Genomic DNA, 17,060 nt, shown 5'->3' on the forward strand with positions numbered 1-17,060 from the left:
GTCAGAAACAGATGGGTACGACAGCAGAGTGACATACATAGTGGCTTGCGGTGACATGTGGATGTCTTCGGGAGAGCATAACTGTGGTTGTGTGACTGGTGGACTAAAGCAGCCGTGGGGCAGTTCAGGCTGAATGACACTAGACACGCAATCAAAGAGCGCTGAATGGCACGATTAAATGTCTAAGCCGAGTATGATGTCTTAAGGGCATTGTTCGAAAACACCAAACAGAACAGTCATTAGGCGCCCCGCGATATCAATGCAAGCGGTGCGCATACCGAGCATGGTAGGCATTCTTCTGTCAGCGACGTGGAAGGTGCGTGATGCAGCGGGTGTGGGAACTTTGTTCAGGCATCGGCACAATCGGGCACCCATCACGGATACGTGTGTGCCAGTGTCAATGAGTGCGGAGACATTGACACTACCGACTAAAACGTCCATCAAGTTCTGTTTGGTCAGCAAAGTGATCAGAGGGTTTTGTGGTCGAGTTGTCAATGCAGTGCCACCTCCAGGAGCGGCATGCATCACTTAGTTTTCCAGAGATGGGCTTCAGGCCTGCATCGGGGATGGTGGGTGACGAGCCTGCGGCGATACGAACGATGGTCGACGAGCTGGAGGCGAATGGGACTGGCAACATCGGAATGATGATGAGGGCCTGTTCCAAGAAGCATGAGCGTCATTGTTTGGCTGTTGCAGAGCGAATGGAGGCTGGTAATGAGGCTCACTCTGTTCAGGGTGATAGTAACTGGTGAATGGCGGTCGCAGAGGGGAGGAGACAGTACAGTTGTTACAATGCCGAGCAGCGTGACCGAAATGCCGGCAGGAAAAACAGATTGGCCGATCGTCTGCTATTCACCATTTGGCTGTATTTCAGCAGCGTGCAGGATACCGCGGACCAGTCGAGACCATGGTGAAGCATGAGACCATGGTGAAGCGGCAATGGCATATGCAGAATGAACTCCAAGATTAGCAAGTCTTTCTCTGGCTATTGCCTGTACAAGTGGTCCTGCAGGCAAGTTGTTTGGCTCACTGGAGTGGGCAAGAAGGGCTGCAGGAGCCATGGCTTCAAATTCCTGCTGCACTACAGTCGCAGACCAATAAATTGGATGCTTCCGATAATCTGGACATGCTCGCTAATTCGGACAGCCTCACGGTACCACCAACGGCCCTGTAGACCTAATGGGTAAATACGACCGCGAGCTCTACATTCCATTATCGGGACTCTGTACGTGGCTGTAGCATACGCTAACTCTGCCTCCATTATTTCCTCTGGCAACCTCGACGAGATATCAACTATGGCCTGAGATTACAAGCTAGATAGTAGCCTCTGAAGCTTAGGCTTGGTCGCTGCTCTACGCCTCAGAGATTTAAGTGCTAATGCCAATCTTGGAGGCTTTGCTTGAATTGTGAGCTTGCATCAGCATCGCAATCATCGTAGTCTATTCCGGCACCCCTGTGCATGGCCCACTATCGCAATTCTGTTTGTTGAGTTTGCCTTCCGGACAGTGCTCTGCTGGCTCCAAAAACTCTTTCTCATGAAGTTATTGACAGGCCAGGTCAATTGGCACCAACGGTGCACTCCCAGTCCGAATGAGCCTGAGTCCACAACTGAACAGGCTGAACTTCTGCCCACCACAACGAGCTCAAACCTGGGCATCATTGATAACCTGCTAGGTTGTGGTGTGCCGATTCCTGCCGCCATTACATTTGAAGACGTTGCAGACTTTCACAGGTGGTTTCGTCATGTGTTGAACAGAACAATGACGAAATAATTGAGCAAGTTCTCCCACCGTCAAACAGCGACTCTGACTCGGATGATGATGTGCTGTGTACTCCGGAGCTTTCACATGCAGATTTGACTCAAGCCTTTGCAGTCATTGCATCGGCGTACAGCGCAACTCAAAACTGGCAGAAATATAGGCCCATTTTGTTACATGTAAGTGGAAGTGCATGCAGCAACACATCAACCACTTGTTCCTTGCACAGGTGCCTTAGAATGTAAATAAAGTGATCTTTTTTGGATACATTGGTTTTTTTGGACATTCGATAGTTTGAACTTAATTACATTCCCCGTAGAGTCTAAATTGTTGGTCGTCGACTGTATCTGTGTCGGGTCACCTGATGGTGATGGCCACTGTACTCCTAGCCTTTCGCCACAAGAAGATGTCGCATTTGTGTTTGGCAGACGCGGGAACGGCATTGCAATGCAGCGGCTCTTGGCCTGCTTAAAGCGTTGACACTCTTTTATGATGTCCTGTACTCTTTCACAATTTTCGCACATGAGCAGGTTAAAAGCATCATCAGTGATGCCCTTCAGTACATGCCCAACCTTGTCTGACTCAGCCATATCGCTGTCGGCCTTACGGCACAAAGCGAGCACGTTCTGGATGTAAGAGACATGTGATTCTGTGGACGTTTGGGCGTGGGTCGCTAGTTCTTTCTTAGCGGTGCTGTTCCACCTGACGGGGTGTCTGAACAAGTCCCTAAGCTTCTGTTTGCATGTGCCCCAGTCGTTAAGCTTTTCCTCATGGCTGTCATACCACACCTTTGCCGTGCCTTGTAGGTAGAAGACCAAGTTAGCCAACATAGTCGTCAGATACCATATGTTGTGGGCACTTATACGCTCATATGTGGTGATCCAGTCTTCCACGTTGAGGTGGTCGGTGCTGCAGAACGTTCCTGGATTCCGCGGCTGAGCCAGCACAACCGTCGGGGTTGTAGGCATTCATGTGGGCCGCGCCATAACGGGTCCTGTTTCATCTGTCATGTTGTCCAGTCCGAGGTGACGACCACTGCGGAGCTCCATTGTGGTTTCTTGTGGGTACTCAGTACCCCTGCCAATTTATTACATTGCAGAAGTCGCATATGAAGATATATTTAAAATATTTACAAGAGAGACAACGATGCATAAGCAAGAGGGCTATCGAAACCAATTCTACCTCTACATGTCAAATCGTCTTCTGACTGGTGCCACTCTTGGTTGCGCTGTAACAATATTGATACAATGCTAATGCATAACCGTCTCAGCAGGCATTGTGAGATATGTTCTGCCACAATTTTTTTTTTACTGCCTTCCTCTTATGATGGCAACGTAGGAAAAGCCAAAACATCAAAATCTCAGGGACCAGTTTGATGAAGTTAGCAGTGCATACACCTGTCCTATTGTGTTGTGTGCTAGCATGTGGAGTGATGCTCTCTGATTGGCTCTTGATATAGCCGCTGGTGCACTCACGCTCCTGGTGGACTGCTCGCCTGTTTCGGAAGCTGCATTGAGCCACCATCACTTGTTTTTTGTTGACCACACTACGGTTGTAAGCAACAGCTCTATGCTCATAAAAAAAAAAAAGTTTGAAGTTGCATGCATACAGAAAGCAAAGCACAAGGCTTCTACCACGCGAACTGACTTTCACAATTTTACAATCATCCCCATTTGCAATCCCCGTTTGCTCTCTGATCCACACCGCTCTCTTCCTGTCTCTTAGCATTATGCTTAACATTTTTCATTCCATTGCTCTTCGGCGGTCCTTAACTTGTTATCGAGCTTCTTTGTTAATCTCCAAGTTTCTGCTCCATATTTTAGTACTGGTAGAATGCAGTGATTGTACATTTTTTTTTTCAACGACAGTGGTAAGCTCCCAGTCAGGATTTGGTAATGCTTGCTATATGCACTGAAACCCATTTTTATTCTTCTGTAAATTTCCTTCTCATGATCAGGGTCCCCTGTGAGTAAATGACCTAGGTAAACATACTCCTGTACACAGTATACCTTGTTGTAATCACTGCACCCTAGTTGAAGCTCCAGAGCAACCTCCACTATCCCTGTTATCCCGGCTCCAACTTCATTGCAATGGCTATCCATCAAATGGCCACACTCGTAGTGAAGAAATCTATGCGAGCAGGGCGTAATCGCTTTAATATTGTTATGAGCCAATTGTGCTCCGGATGTATAAGAAGATGCTGGAGTGTAGAGCGAACAAGAGGAGGATGAAGTGTAGTCTATCGTTCGCCATCTTTGTTGTTGCTGCCCCATTTTTAGTCTCTTTGTACATAGCGTAAACAAACCCCCTTTTCTGTAGATCTCCTCGTAACAGTTTGGTGGAGTTGCAGGGTACATTACGATCCCATCACGGAACTTTGCAGCGCACATCTTATGGGCCGCTCGACCATGTTGACTGAGAGGCCCACTGATTCAGCTTTGGCTACCACAACACCGATTATCTTGACCCAACTCCGAGATCTTGGCTCCTTCTCTGGCACTGACACCATGGACGTTGAAGACTGGCTAATCGAATACAAATGAGCCAGCAAGAACAGCCGGTGACATGCATCGCTATGCAGTGCACGCCTGCTATGGCCTAGCTAGAATGCACAAAGTGCTACATAAAAAAGCACCCATCTATTTTCAGGTAACATACGTCAGCGCTGGTGCAGCGAGCTATAATAAAGGCGCCAATGGACGACCGCACGCCAAGTTTCATCCTAGACGCCAGCGCTCGTTTCTCCCCTGGCGGAACGATTTCATCTCCAATGGGTGTAGGTTTCCGCCGCCGCTTCCCTTATCAGTCGCGCCCGCATTCAGTTCGCGCTGCGTGCGAAACGTCTGTTGTTTGCGATGGCGCCTCCCCAGATGACCGGAAATTATTGTTGTGTTGTTAACTGTCACGACAGCAATGTAAACACGAAAGAGTTGATGCCACCAATGAAATTCTGCTGATTCGCAACAAAATGCTACGAAATAAGCAGACGACAGACATGGATTACTGCGATGCGCCGAGCGAAGTAAACTGGCGAACGAAGCGAGCTCGTTCATTGATCACTCCTGAGTGCATGATGGTTTCTATATGTAACTCACATGAATTTAATAATTGCTTGGTACATAATCCTTTTATTCATATAAAAACTTAAAGTTGTGCGGCGAGCGCTTGTCCTGTCTTCTTTCTCGTGTTTCGTTTGTGTGTGCGCTGCCCGAGAATGGAAACCACTTCTGTTGTATGTGCTAGCAGTGGCCGAAGTTCACGCGTGCCGAGAAATTGAATATGGGCACGATGCATTGTGCATGACCGGAGTTCATTCCCGCTTCACCACTGCACCGATCGATCGAGTTACTGGACGATACACGCCCGCATCTTGGTCCCCCCGGCATTGCCGAAGCAAAAACGATTACTAATACTTTCAACTTCCGTCTAATGAGCATTGTTAAAAAATGGCCAAGCTGTCTACATTGCTGCCTCTATTCCATATTGTAGGGGACATACTAGTTAAAGTTGTGTGCGCATGCCGTACTTGTGCTGTGCAGCGATATATTTTGTTTATTTCCGCACAGTGTCGAGGGAAGTCCGTTGTCGCTATCAGAGACAAAACGGATTTGTAGCAAACATATTGTGAGAAACTGAAAAAATGACTTTAGCTCGTATGTGCCGTATGATGTGCCACATCATATGTGCTGACAATTTTTCCGGCGGCACATACGATGTCGTTTCCAATTGCCTGCTCAGCGTCACATGGTTAAGCAGACGCTGCCCTTTCGCCGCATTGCAGCCATAAAAATAATCGTCAAGCGTACCGATCTTCTTAAAAGCAAATAGAAGTGTGTCCAGTCTGTTTCACACTTAGGGGATAACTCGGAACGTATTGCATCGCGATGCAGCAAGCAATGGAGTCGGTGTGGCGGCAGCAGCTCGAGCAGGCGCAGACGCTCAAGGGGCGGAGTCTTGATCTGCGTCGTCTGCTACGGCGGCGTACGCTGGCCGCATTGTCGGGAAGCGTGTTACCTGTCAGGGGCAGTGCACCGATGTCATCGGTACTGCGGGAACTGAGCTGATATTCTTTACTAAACGTTGTGCGTCGCCAAACTCTGAGCCTTCATTGGCGATAATGGAGTTCCACAAACTTCTTTTGAGAGCATGCTTCGTTTGTTCTTTCGAAAGGCCGGGGTACTGAGCGCGTGCACGTATATTTCATCACTGTGTGTGCTACCGTAATAAGCAGTGACAAGACGCACCAAGATGTGCGCGCAACGTGCTCAGTCTTTCTTTGACTCGAAAGGGAAACAAAGCACTCAACAATGATAACTATGGGGGTCGAACACGATGAAACAAACGGATACGATTAAAGGAATGTTTTAGGTTAAGCCAATGAGCTGGAAGCGATTTTTCTCGACAATAGTTCACTACACCAGACAGACCCTGCCCGCCGGCGGGGAATCGGACACGTCACGCTCATAACTTCAGTTAGTATCTCATCATTTCACCAGCGGCAGCGATGACAGCGCTCATCCTGGAAGGCATTGAAGTGTTCATTCGCAGTGTCTCAGTCGCTGACGATGGTGGATTGAAGCCTATCCTCGGGCGACTGATAGAGGGGATAACTCGCGCCAGTGATACTTTCAACGAGCCCCAGACATGTTAAATGATGTTAGCGCCGGGGATTGAGGCGGCCACTCCAAGAGAGTGACTGCCCGCTCTTCCAGCAGTTCTTGCACAACACGAGCCGTGTGGATCGGTGACCTATCCCGTGAGAATATATAGTCGCATTCCAGAAACGGGCCGTCAAGAAGGTGTGGAATCAGTACGTTGTCTATGACTGCCCTGCAGCGATGAACTTACCTTTGAGGCGTATCAGTGGGCGTCGCACAACGCTTAGTAAAGATTACCGGCTCATTTCACGCAGTAACGATGAGATCAGCGCCCTGCAACTGATAGTAGAACGTTTCCCGACAATGCGGTCAGCGCGCGCCGCTGTAGCAGACGACGCCGTTCAAGATCCCGCCCCTTGAGCACCTGCGCGAGCTGCTGCCGCCGCCTGACTCAAGTGCTCGCCGCACGCCGCATCGTGATGCAATGCACTCTGAGTTTTCCCCGAAATGCGAAACAGACTGTACATCGCCCTTCCAATGAAATGTCCACGCGCACACACGTAGGCACACACCGCGCGCGGCACGAAACGTGCCCAAACACGCGCATTGCAGGAGGCAATCAAGGCGGTGCGAACGAGAGATGGGAGAGGGGTACCACCCGCTAATAGAATTTTGCTTCGCATGCGGCGCTCTCAACGCCGGCGCAGCAGCGCCACTCTCGGTGCCGTTCTTGTCCATACACTTCGACATGACCCGGAGTGCGCCCGCGCGATGGTTGCGCTACGTCACGCCAGGTCGGCTACGCCGCGTCAGCCGTAAATCCGTCCCCCTGCAGTACAACGCCGCACACCCGCTGCAGCTGGAGTAGCCATGCGCAGAACACCGTGCTGCCTGTCGTGGAACATCAAAACAAATCTTTTCACGTGCTTTCTTTGTCGGTAGCGATTGCCACCGCGGACTGGACTGTTGCTCGGCGATGGCACGGACGCAGACACATTCCGCAAGACGAAACATTATTCTCGCTTTGTTGGTGCGTCGTCTGCGTCGTAAGAGGAACAGGTCTTTCTACATAACACAGACACATAGCCGTTGCCACTCCTTTTCATCGCTTCAATAGCTTTCAGTTCAGGAGTATAACGGTCCCTCAGCCGCTTCCATAGTTTCAGGCACTCTTCGACAAACAGGGAAAACAAGACAAACAGGCGCTGAGTGCATAGCATGTCCAGACACGTATTCACACACGTGCGTAGCATTGACGCTCCTGTTGAGACGCCGGAGTACATGCGGATCTGCTCCCACACGTTCTTTTCCCACTCCGCATCCCGGTAGTCCCTTCTTTTGGTGTCGTAGACACAAGGGTGTTGCTGGACGGCGTCCAGAAACCTTTCGATTTCGGAGCTGCACATGTTGGGCACGCTTTCATGCGAAGAGGTCATCTCGTTCTGGCTCAGCCCGCCATGTAGCGAGTCTCTACCTCGACGAGAGAGGGTGCTAGGCGCTAACTTGCTTAGCGGGGTCGGCACGAAATGCAGTCGGTTGCATTCGGCGCCGGACGACGTCCGAGCGCGCTGAATGCCTCCGGTCGCGTCGGTGCCAGATGCTGCCGGACTGTAGAGGGTCGTGTTTTCGCCAACATAACGTCGCCACGACGAGCACGCGTGCGCGTTGCTTCGGAGTGTATTGCCCCCTTAAGAATAGGGTGCTAACAGTATGAGTTGTGCCACTCCAAGTATAAGTCTGCGAGGTGGATATTTTCTGTTGCCGGGCTTGGGAAGAATCCCTGTGACGATGTGGGTGGACTCCTTAAGTACCAAGCTTCCCTGCACAACCTGAGGTCTAAAAGCACTGCCTCCATTCAATCAGCACATGATATGGTCTCCCAAGTTAGCTGCAACCTCAAGAATGTGGCCCTGCCTCATGCGCCTGCTACAGCCATCGAGGAGCAATGTCAACAGAAGTTGTTGGAATGGAAGTCGATGCCGTGTGTGCCGGGAATTCACTTATGGCATATGTAGATATGTGCCTGCGATCAGTCAAGGAGATGTGCGCTGTCCATTGTGAGAACTGCCACTAGCCAACAGACGGTGATTAAACCCTTTTAAGTACTATAACTGCAGAGGACACGCAATTAATTTGTTTAAGCACCGCAAGTTGTGTTGAGTTTGTTCTCCCGCATCCCAGAAAACAAAGCAGAAAACACGTTCTCTGTTGTTGCCACAATAAAAAACCCAGGTAAACCTTCCTTCATTTGTGGCAACCGTTGTCTTTCCTTTTTTTTAAAAGAGAGTAAATGTTAACAAACTGGAACGAGTCATTGCGGCACTAAAGCCAGCAAACACTGGCTATTTTAGCTCATTTTGTGAATAAAGAAAATGAGGAAACATATCGCACGCACGTTGCCCGGCGTAAGCAGACTTCCTTGTTAAATTTTTTTCAAAAGTTGGAAACGGAATTTTCTTTATTTTACCTTTCTTAAATCAGTTCTTTTTTTGAAAAAGCTTGTTTATTAAACTATATTTTTCTTCTCTTGTGTTTCATGTAGGAAGATAATATATTGCATAAATGTTGCAAAGAGAACATTGTATGTTTGACAGTTTTTTTCAAGTTTCTGTGTGAAATAGATAACGCACCAATATGCATCAAAGTTACAAAATTTTGATGATTTGTATCATATTTAGAATTTTTTTACATTGTTTTTGTTTGTGTACAGCATGAGAAATGCTTGGAACTAATTTACTGTGAAACTTTGAAGCATATTAAAATGTGCAGAAAGGTTTTTCAACATGTTTTTAGTTTGCATTTAATTCGGCCATGATATCGGAAAATATTGCGGTTAGCAATAGGAGGAAGGTCGTGCTGCCACCTTCAAATATTTCTTTTGGCTTCTTGGCAACGATTTTCGAGAATAGGATTTTCGGTTCAGTGCAGTTTGAATGTTCCTACATGACATAAAATAAACAGACAAAACAAAAATATCAAGTGAACATGCATGTTTGACTTCTCATAGAATCACCCTCCTTATGACTAATGTAAAATGGTGACCGAAGTTTTAGATGCTGCAGGTATATGGTGTCACGCCTTATTTTATAGCGATAGCAATTATATGGACACTCTAAGTGAATTTCTGCCTTCGCCATGATGTTCCATTAAAGTCCAAGTGTGATAACATTGTGGCTGTGCACTGTATGCTCTAGGTGAAAGTGAAAGCTTGTGGGGTTGAGCCGAGAAAGATGGTGGCTTGATGTGGCAGTGTCTTCTCGCGCTCGCAAAAAAGGGAGGTGGGGAGGGTGCAAGGGATTTCTCATGTGCAAAGGGGGAGGGGCGAGGGGTTAGCGGTGGGAGATGTGCACCTGCTAGGAGGCGGGGTGGAAGGGAGCAAGTTAGTGCTCCCTTCCCCCCCCCGCCTCTCTACTCCAGCTGTAGTGGCCGCGCGCATTCTATCATGAAGGTAATTTTCGCAAGGTAATTTTCGCTGGTTTTAAAGGCTAGCCAACCTGAGATAGCTGATGGCTTCGTGTGCGCTGTGTTCTCGCACACCTAGTTCACATTGAAGTGAGAGGCAGCACGAAGGGAAATTTGCTTGCCCCTGCTGCTTCTCTTGATCACGCCAGCGCTCTGACAGCAACTGATCTTCCAGCCGGCCCGAAGCTGGTGGCAGTCCTTGTGACGATGGCCGGTCTGCAGGTTGGCCTTCATCGAAAGACAGTTTTTCCCGCAAAACCTGGGCTTCAGCTCCATGTGAGAGCGAGGCTTCTCCACAAAGCTATCGCTGAGGAGTGCGTGAAGCTACGGTTGGTCTGTCCCGGCCATCACATCAGAAGATATGCTGAAACTTTCTTGACTTCACCCAGTCACACTGGGCCTGGAGAGCTTTTGCCAGCTTTTCATGCACAAAACTACAGCATGTAAATAGCTGCATAATATAAGTCTTAGGTTTTCTGTCCACAGCGTGCATGGTACGTTAAAAGAGGAGGACATCTTTAAAGAACTTAATAAGACTGTGCTCGCATACAGCTTGTAGTGGGGCTAGCTAAATTCTGTCACAATTGATAAGGAAAGCTTATCAAGATGTAAAGATAAAATCTTATTACAAATCACAACAGTCGCTGAAGTTCGCATGAAAGTGAATGTTCTTGCACTGCATGATTTACGAGCCTGCCTTCTGTGGAAAAGACGTGGGCATGTATTGTTGTCTGAAACGTGTTGTTTCATCTGCTAATGTTATGAAGTCACATGCTAATGTTATCGATTGACAGGTAATCCCGTGAATTTTTGAAGGCGATGGAATCTTGCAATTTGTAAATGTGGCGTATTGCATAGCAGTTCAATGGCTTAGCTGCAGCAAAATTTGTTTGGTATTTTGAACCTTAGGGCAGAAATAAAGAGTTCTTTAGGCAGAAGGAGCACCCTGAGCCACTACTGTCCAGTTACAAGTGGCTGTAGAGATTCCTCTTTTGTGTCAACTTAAAGGACAATATCAATAAGCTTAGCAGGAAGCTGCAAGAAGCGGCACACCTCGTTCATTACCTGTACATAGAGATAAAAGACTTGGGGCAGAACTTCAGTTTATTGAGAAGTAAGTGCAAAATTGAAATGCTGCTGTTCAATGATTAGTGCAGAGGCTAAATATGACATTTCTTCCCTATTCGTGGGAAGAGTCCTCGATAATCTGCACACAATTTTGTGAGCGATTTTCTGTCTATAATGCTAGAAACACAAATGTACCAAATTCAAATTAGCTCTGATGTGGATGCATTGCCAGGTTTCTTTCAATTACAAGTAATTAAAATGTTAAAGTGCAGTGATATGACATCTTCAAGGATGAGTGCGAAGAAGAAAATCTGATCCATATCTTCAAATTACTAGGCTATGAACCGTTCTCAAACTTAAAGCAATTTGCCAATGAGTACATGCCAGTTTTTGGCCCCATGTGTACCTTTGTGAGCAAACTGTCTCCAAAATTAAAAATGAGGAGTAGAAAAACTAGGCTAGTATATCTGACAAACACCTAAGTTCTGTGTTCATTATGTGTGGGGGCTGATGTGCTTGACCCACTGATCAAATTTTTGACGATCACCGACTGCTCACTGCTGTCCTTGTGCTTGGCTGTTGCTTGTATTTCCTGGGCACAGGTTCGCCCAATATGGAGTTTATTTCGTGACTCACAGTTTTTGCTATTGTGTTCTTTATTATCACTACCCCACACCTTCACTGGATGTTATGTAGTGTCATACAGTAGCAGCTGTAGTGCACATTATGTTACACTGTAGTTAATGCGTTCGGCCCATGCAGGGCACCAACGCGTAATCATGTCTGTGTACAGTCATATGAACGGTGATCCATTCAAGCAATTGTGTCCAGCCCAGTGCCCCACTTCTAAGCCTTTTGCGAAATGTTGCTGCGAAGCGTGCTGATGGGTAATATGGAGTTAATTTGTACACATATGGAGTTAATTTGCACACATTTGCACGTGCTGCCAATCCCAAGCCAAGGAGAAGGTAGCTCTTTCCCATTGCACTCGAGCATCCAAGCTTTCAGATGGCAATAGCACTGAAACCTAGTGCCATCTCTATACTATTCGGCGATTACACCCGACTACCAGCAGGGCGCTATATGGCGAAGCCGGATTACAGGAGACATGAAAATCATGCAAGAAAAACAACAGGGGGTGTGAGAGAGTTGAGCGTCCCCACAATCTGTGATGCGCCTGTCTTATCAAAAAATTAGGCCACAGAATTATGGGGTTTTACAGTATTTTGCAACATATTTATATACAGCTAAGAATGGAAGAGGTGTGTTCCACACGACTCACACTGCCAGGATGTGCCTCAGATTGACATTGTTGGGATTGTGCTGGGCTGCTGTTTTTAACTCTGTTCGTCTTGCTGTTCGCAAGTAACATCAGAAAAAGCTATTGGTTTATTCACAGCCAGACAGTGGACACCTACAAAATGCATGCAGGAAGTGTAATTAGTCATTTCTTTGCAGGTGTGCCAGGCAGGTTTCAGAGGTGTCAAAAAGTTGAACAGGATACAGTCCATTGTGTTTGACACTGTCTACAACACCAACGAGAACTTACTCATCTGTGCACCTACTGGTGCTGGCAAGACCAACGTGGCCATGCTTGCCATTCTCCATGAGGTGAAGCAGCACATCAATGGGAGAACACTTAATGCAAATTTCAAGGTACACACTACTTCTGCCTGACCCAATTGTGCCTCTTGCTATTTGTTTTATTCATCTTTTTTTTTTGTTCACCGAGATTGTTAAAAGACCCAAATTACCCACTGTGGTTGCTTAGTGGCTATGGTGTTGGGCTGCTAAGCATGAGATCGTGGGATCAAATCCCGGCCACGGCGTTCGCATTTCGATGGGGGCGAAATGCGAAAACACCCGTGTACTTAGATTTAGGTGCACATTAAAAAACCCCAGGTGGTCGAAATTCCCGGAGTCTCCCACTACGGCATGCCTCATAATCAGAATGTGGTTTTGGCACGTAAAACCCCATAACGTTATAATACACCCAAATTATCCAGCGCTTAATGTTATGCGCATTCTTGCTTTTATGCCAATATTCTTGGGGGCCTAAATTTCAGTAAAATAACTATATTGTTGTGTAAGACAGATGACCACAAAAGCAATAACCTAGTGGCTCTCAAACCCCCCCGGCTTTCCAAAAGTGCCGTGGAACCCTTCCTCTCTCGCATTTTACCACTATGCACAGACTCATTATAAGGGATCTTTAAAGCAGCAGACAAAAAAAGTGTGTGGAGGGGGGGTGGGAAGGTTCTTGCTGCACGCTCAATACTGTGATACTGTAGCACTGAAATGAAATGTCTCGAGGGAAGGGGGGCAGGGGAGGCCTCATCCCTTCTGGATTTGCCTAACAGAAATAAATAGCATGCTGAAGGAGTTAAACTGCCAATACTGTTATCCGTAGCAACTAGAGTTGACCAGGCAGATGCTTCTGAATTTGGTAGCAACGTTCGGCTTGTGGAACTTTAGAGTTGATTTTCACTCACCTGCGAGAAACTGCGCCCATGAGTGAAAATTGAATGCTCTCAGGGCGGCCGTCGTAGGCCCGCATGTTGCTCCTTGAGAAGTCTTGCGCACCACTGCTGAGTGGGTCTCTTGCCTATTGCAGACAACTTAAGTGCAGATGTGGCAAGTAATGGCAAGTAATGCAATGCAATGTATCTTCTCTGAATTGATATATTGTGTAAGGGAATGGGGAAAAGTGGGATGCGGTCGGATACATTTTGACCACTTGCGGAACACACTGATGCTGTTCGCGGAGTGAAACCCAGTTTTAGAATTCCTGCAACAAGGGAATACAAATAGATGGCACAGCACTGGTCCTGTCCACTGGAATATCCAGAGAGATAGCCCTCCTAAAACGTAAATCAAATTGAATAACAAGGGGAAGTGGGTTAACTTTCCTTGTGCAATTAAGAAAAGCTGAAAAAAGAAAATCGTAACCTAAGGTTGTGAAGATCTATTTATATGCCCTTGTTCAGTGTTCCTCAAAACCTTCGCTAGAACAGTTACTATCACTGTCGTATAAAATGTTGACTTTGTCACGTGCATGGTCAAACGAGGCCGGCAGGGAAGCGGAAGAGGAAACCACTGATGGCAGTCTCTCTTAGAGCTCATCGTCTTTGGCCCATTAAGGGTGGTAGGTACTTTACAGCACTTGAACAATCGGGCTGCAACTTCAGCCGAGTTTCGCAGGTTGAGTTCCATTAGCTCACTTGCTTGCGGTCCACTCCTAATTGATGGGCGTCTTGCTCACATTGGTGCCAGTGTTCCAGTGCCATTGGAGCACCTCCACTTTCTTTTCAGTTGCGAAGCTTTGTTGCAACCTGATGTCCTTGCTGCCCCGTGACAAAAAACAAATTGACCAAATTTTACATGTTTGGGGATTGCTGAATGTTGTTCACTTATCTCCCGAGGTACCTAGCTTCTGCCAGTGTCACTATTGCAGCAAATGGGAATGAGCCAAAGATGAGTGACCTTCCTAGTCAGCCTTGTTCCTTAACTGCAGTAGTAGCTAACTGACCCCATTGTTTCTGTGGTCACCATTGGTGGTGAAGGTAGTGGTGGCACCACTACCTCAAGGAATACACACTGTGTCCAGAGAAAAAAGAACACTTTATTGCTCAGTTAATCGGAGTTATGGCAGTTCTGGGTGGGGCCCTCAGTCCAGGGCTCCACTGGCTCTTGCGGCTCGCTGAGCTTGGTCCAGGAGGGCCAACTGACTACCTTGATCTTCGCTTGCGAGTAGTGCCTCCCACTGCCGTACGAAGTCTGTGACGCTTAGAAAAGGTGAATTGACGTTGCTTGGCCGAGCCGTACATTCCCACGTTATGTGGGCCAGCGTGGGTGTTGCGCCGCACCACGGGCAGGTGTTGGTGTAATATGTTGGGTGCTTCTTGTGTAAGAGGTTTAGGTGTGGGTATGAATTGGTTTGTATGCGACGCCAGTCTTGGGCTTGTCTTCTATTTAGTTTGCGGTATGGAGGGCCGTAGGTCCGTCTCTCCCTCCTCTGATTCTCTAATATGTCGCGTACTGCGGACAGTGGTTCCTCTAGGGTTCCGGCCGCTGCTCGGTCGTCCAGAGACGTGTCCCCCTTCCAGGCTTAGTATGCTTCGCCGCAATATAGCGCTTATTCTTCACCACGTAACACCGCTGTATTGCGGCGAAACTGACTGATGGGAACTGGCATAATACGATGTTTAACCCCTTGGTGTGCTCACCGTGCTTCAAAGCCCTTAGCCAGGATGACAAAGGCAGAGTTGGGGATATTGCTTACAGTGGCGATTCTCTCAATAAAAAAATTTGCGAATGAATACGATAGTCTCTAATGCAAAACTTGAACGCAGCTCTATATGTGTTTTCAGTTCGCGTGTCAATATTCTGTATTATGATTATATAGGCACACGGTTTATATTAGGAAGAGAATGCTGTCAGTAGCATGCTTTCTTTCCATACAGACGACGTGCGCTACTCATGCTTTCACTGTACCCTCCTTCTTCACTTTCCTCCTCGCGTGCTCTTTCATTTCACACTGCACTCTGTGTTCGCTTTCTTCTTTTGCTGTCCATGCTTGCTCAGAATGGAATGCAGGAACGGGCACCTAGGAGCTGCACTCTAAAACATGATACCAAACAGCAGGAAACTTGGTAGCAAATGTCGAAGCAGCTAGGCCTAGCATCGCCATGGTGGCGGCTAGGCTGCGAGCGAATTGGCTCGCGAGGGCACTGGTTCTAATTCTTTGCTTGATGGGCTGTTCCAGCATGCTTGCCTGCATTGCTGCTGATAGTGTTGCAGCTTCTTCTTGCCATATAATGTTAACTGTTTGGGTTAAGTGATGTCAAAATTGTTCCCTTTGTAAAAGGTGCCATGTGAAATCTCTGGTCATGTTAAACGTGGCTACAGGGTAGAACACTACACAAGCTTGGGCTTACCCATATGCCAAGCAGGGCTTGGAAGTTGCTATCCTGGTGGGCCTATGATTTATGCCTGTGCCGATTTAGGCTCATACCCAGAACGTTGGCCTTCTGCATCGGCATATTGATGTCTATGTTTCTGCTTTGCAGCAGCTAGTCAAGGTGCGAAGGGCTTCTGTTCGAAGACATCTTCTGTGCATTCATAGTAGCTCTGCTAACTTCACCCACCGATTCATTTGTCATAGCATTCTTTTCTATTCTGTCCAATCTCACTCCATTGCAGACTGGTCTCTCGTCACCTCATTGTTTCATTTCTTGGAGGGTTACACTTTTTTATTGCAGATTTAAACTCTTCAGAGTGACTTATTTTGATCAAACACAATTGAAACTTTTTTTTAAGTGACACTAAAGCGAGAAAACCTATTTAATGCCTGCAGTTTTATTCACGGTTTGTTGTTGAATACATGGGTAAACTAGCATAATTAATTGCTTTACATGTAATAAAATTCACGCTACTTATTAGTATTTTTTAAATAGGCTTGACATAACTTGGTATTGTATTTTTTAACATTTCATTCTACATTCAAACTTCGATATATAGAACACGAATATATCTAATTATTGCGTATTTTGAACACTTTCTATATCACCTGAGAAATCTCATGCATTTTATTTTTTATTTCGAACAGGGTCAGACGTAAAATGTATATATTGTCACGGAGTAGTGACGGTGAAGAAAGCAAGAATACGGTGGAATACAAAACTAGCTTTTATTGGGCGAACCTGTGCCCACAAAAACAGGCTACACTTATAGCACAACGATAGCGGCGAACACGGTCGGCGATCGTCGGAAATCTGATCAGCGGGTCAAGTGCGTCGGCTTTTATACAGCAGTCATCGAATGTTCCAGACTAATCGTTCGGACCCGCATGCCTTCCACAAAGTTCTACAACATTCGAGTCACGCGATGAAATCAGATAACACAAGGTTCGGCGACAACACAGCGGATAGAAGCATCGAAAACTTTCCAGAAACTTCGGATACATGCAGATGCGTCCCGCGCTGTGCGATAACATTTGTTAGGCGGCGAAACGTGGTCGCCTGTTAAATATAAGTACACGTGTCAATACCCCCCTCTTAAAAAGCATCGACCCGATGCTGCAAACAAACGAAGTTAATAAACAAAAGCACTCGTAGCAAAGAAAACAAAAATAACGAATTTCGTCAGCGTCCGTAAAAGGGTTTAAGGCGCACCA

General features: G+C 47.0%; 1 protein-coding gene across 2 annotated transcripts in view; it reads left to right on the top strand.

Moving 5' to 3' along the window:
* Positions 1-17,060, top strand: part of LOC139060239 (activating signal cointegrator 1 complex subunit 3-like) — a 462,385-nt gene that overhangs the window by 78,208 nt on the left and 367,117 nt on the right. The window contains exon 9 of one of the 2 annotated variants that reach the window (XM_070539311.1): positions 12,344-12,541. The exons of the other annotated variant lie outside the window; for it this stretch is intronic. Coding sequence (XP_070395412.1) covers positions 12,344-12,541 — 198 coding nt within the window. The remainder of the gene's footprint in view (positions 1-12,343; positions 12,542-17,060) is intronic. 2 annotated transcript variants of the gene reach the window in all.

Source organism: Dermacentor albipictus, chromosome 5 (genome assembly GCF_038994185.2).
Source record: "Dermacentor albipictus isolate Rhodes 1998 colony chromosome 5, USDA_Dalb.pri_finalv2, whole genome shotgun sequence".
In the NCBI taxonomy this organism is placed as follows: Eukaryota; Metazoa; Arthropoda; class Arachnida; order Ixodida; family Ixodidae; genus Dermacentor; species Dermacentor albipictus.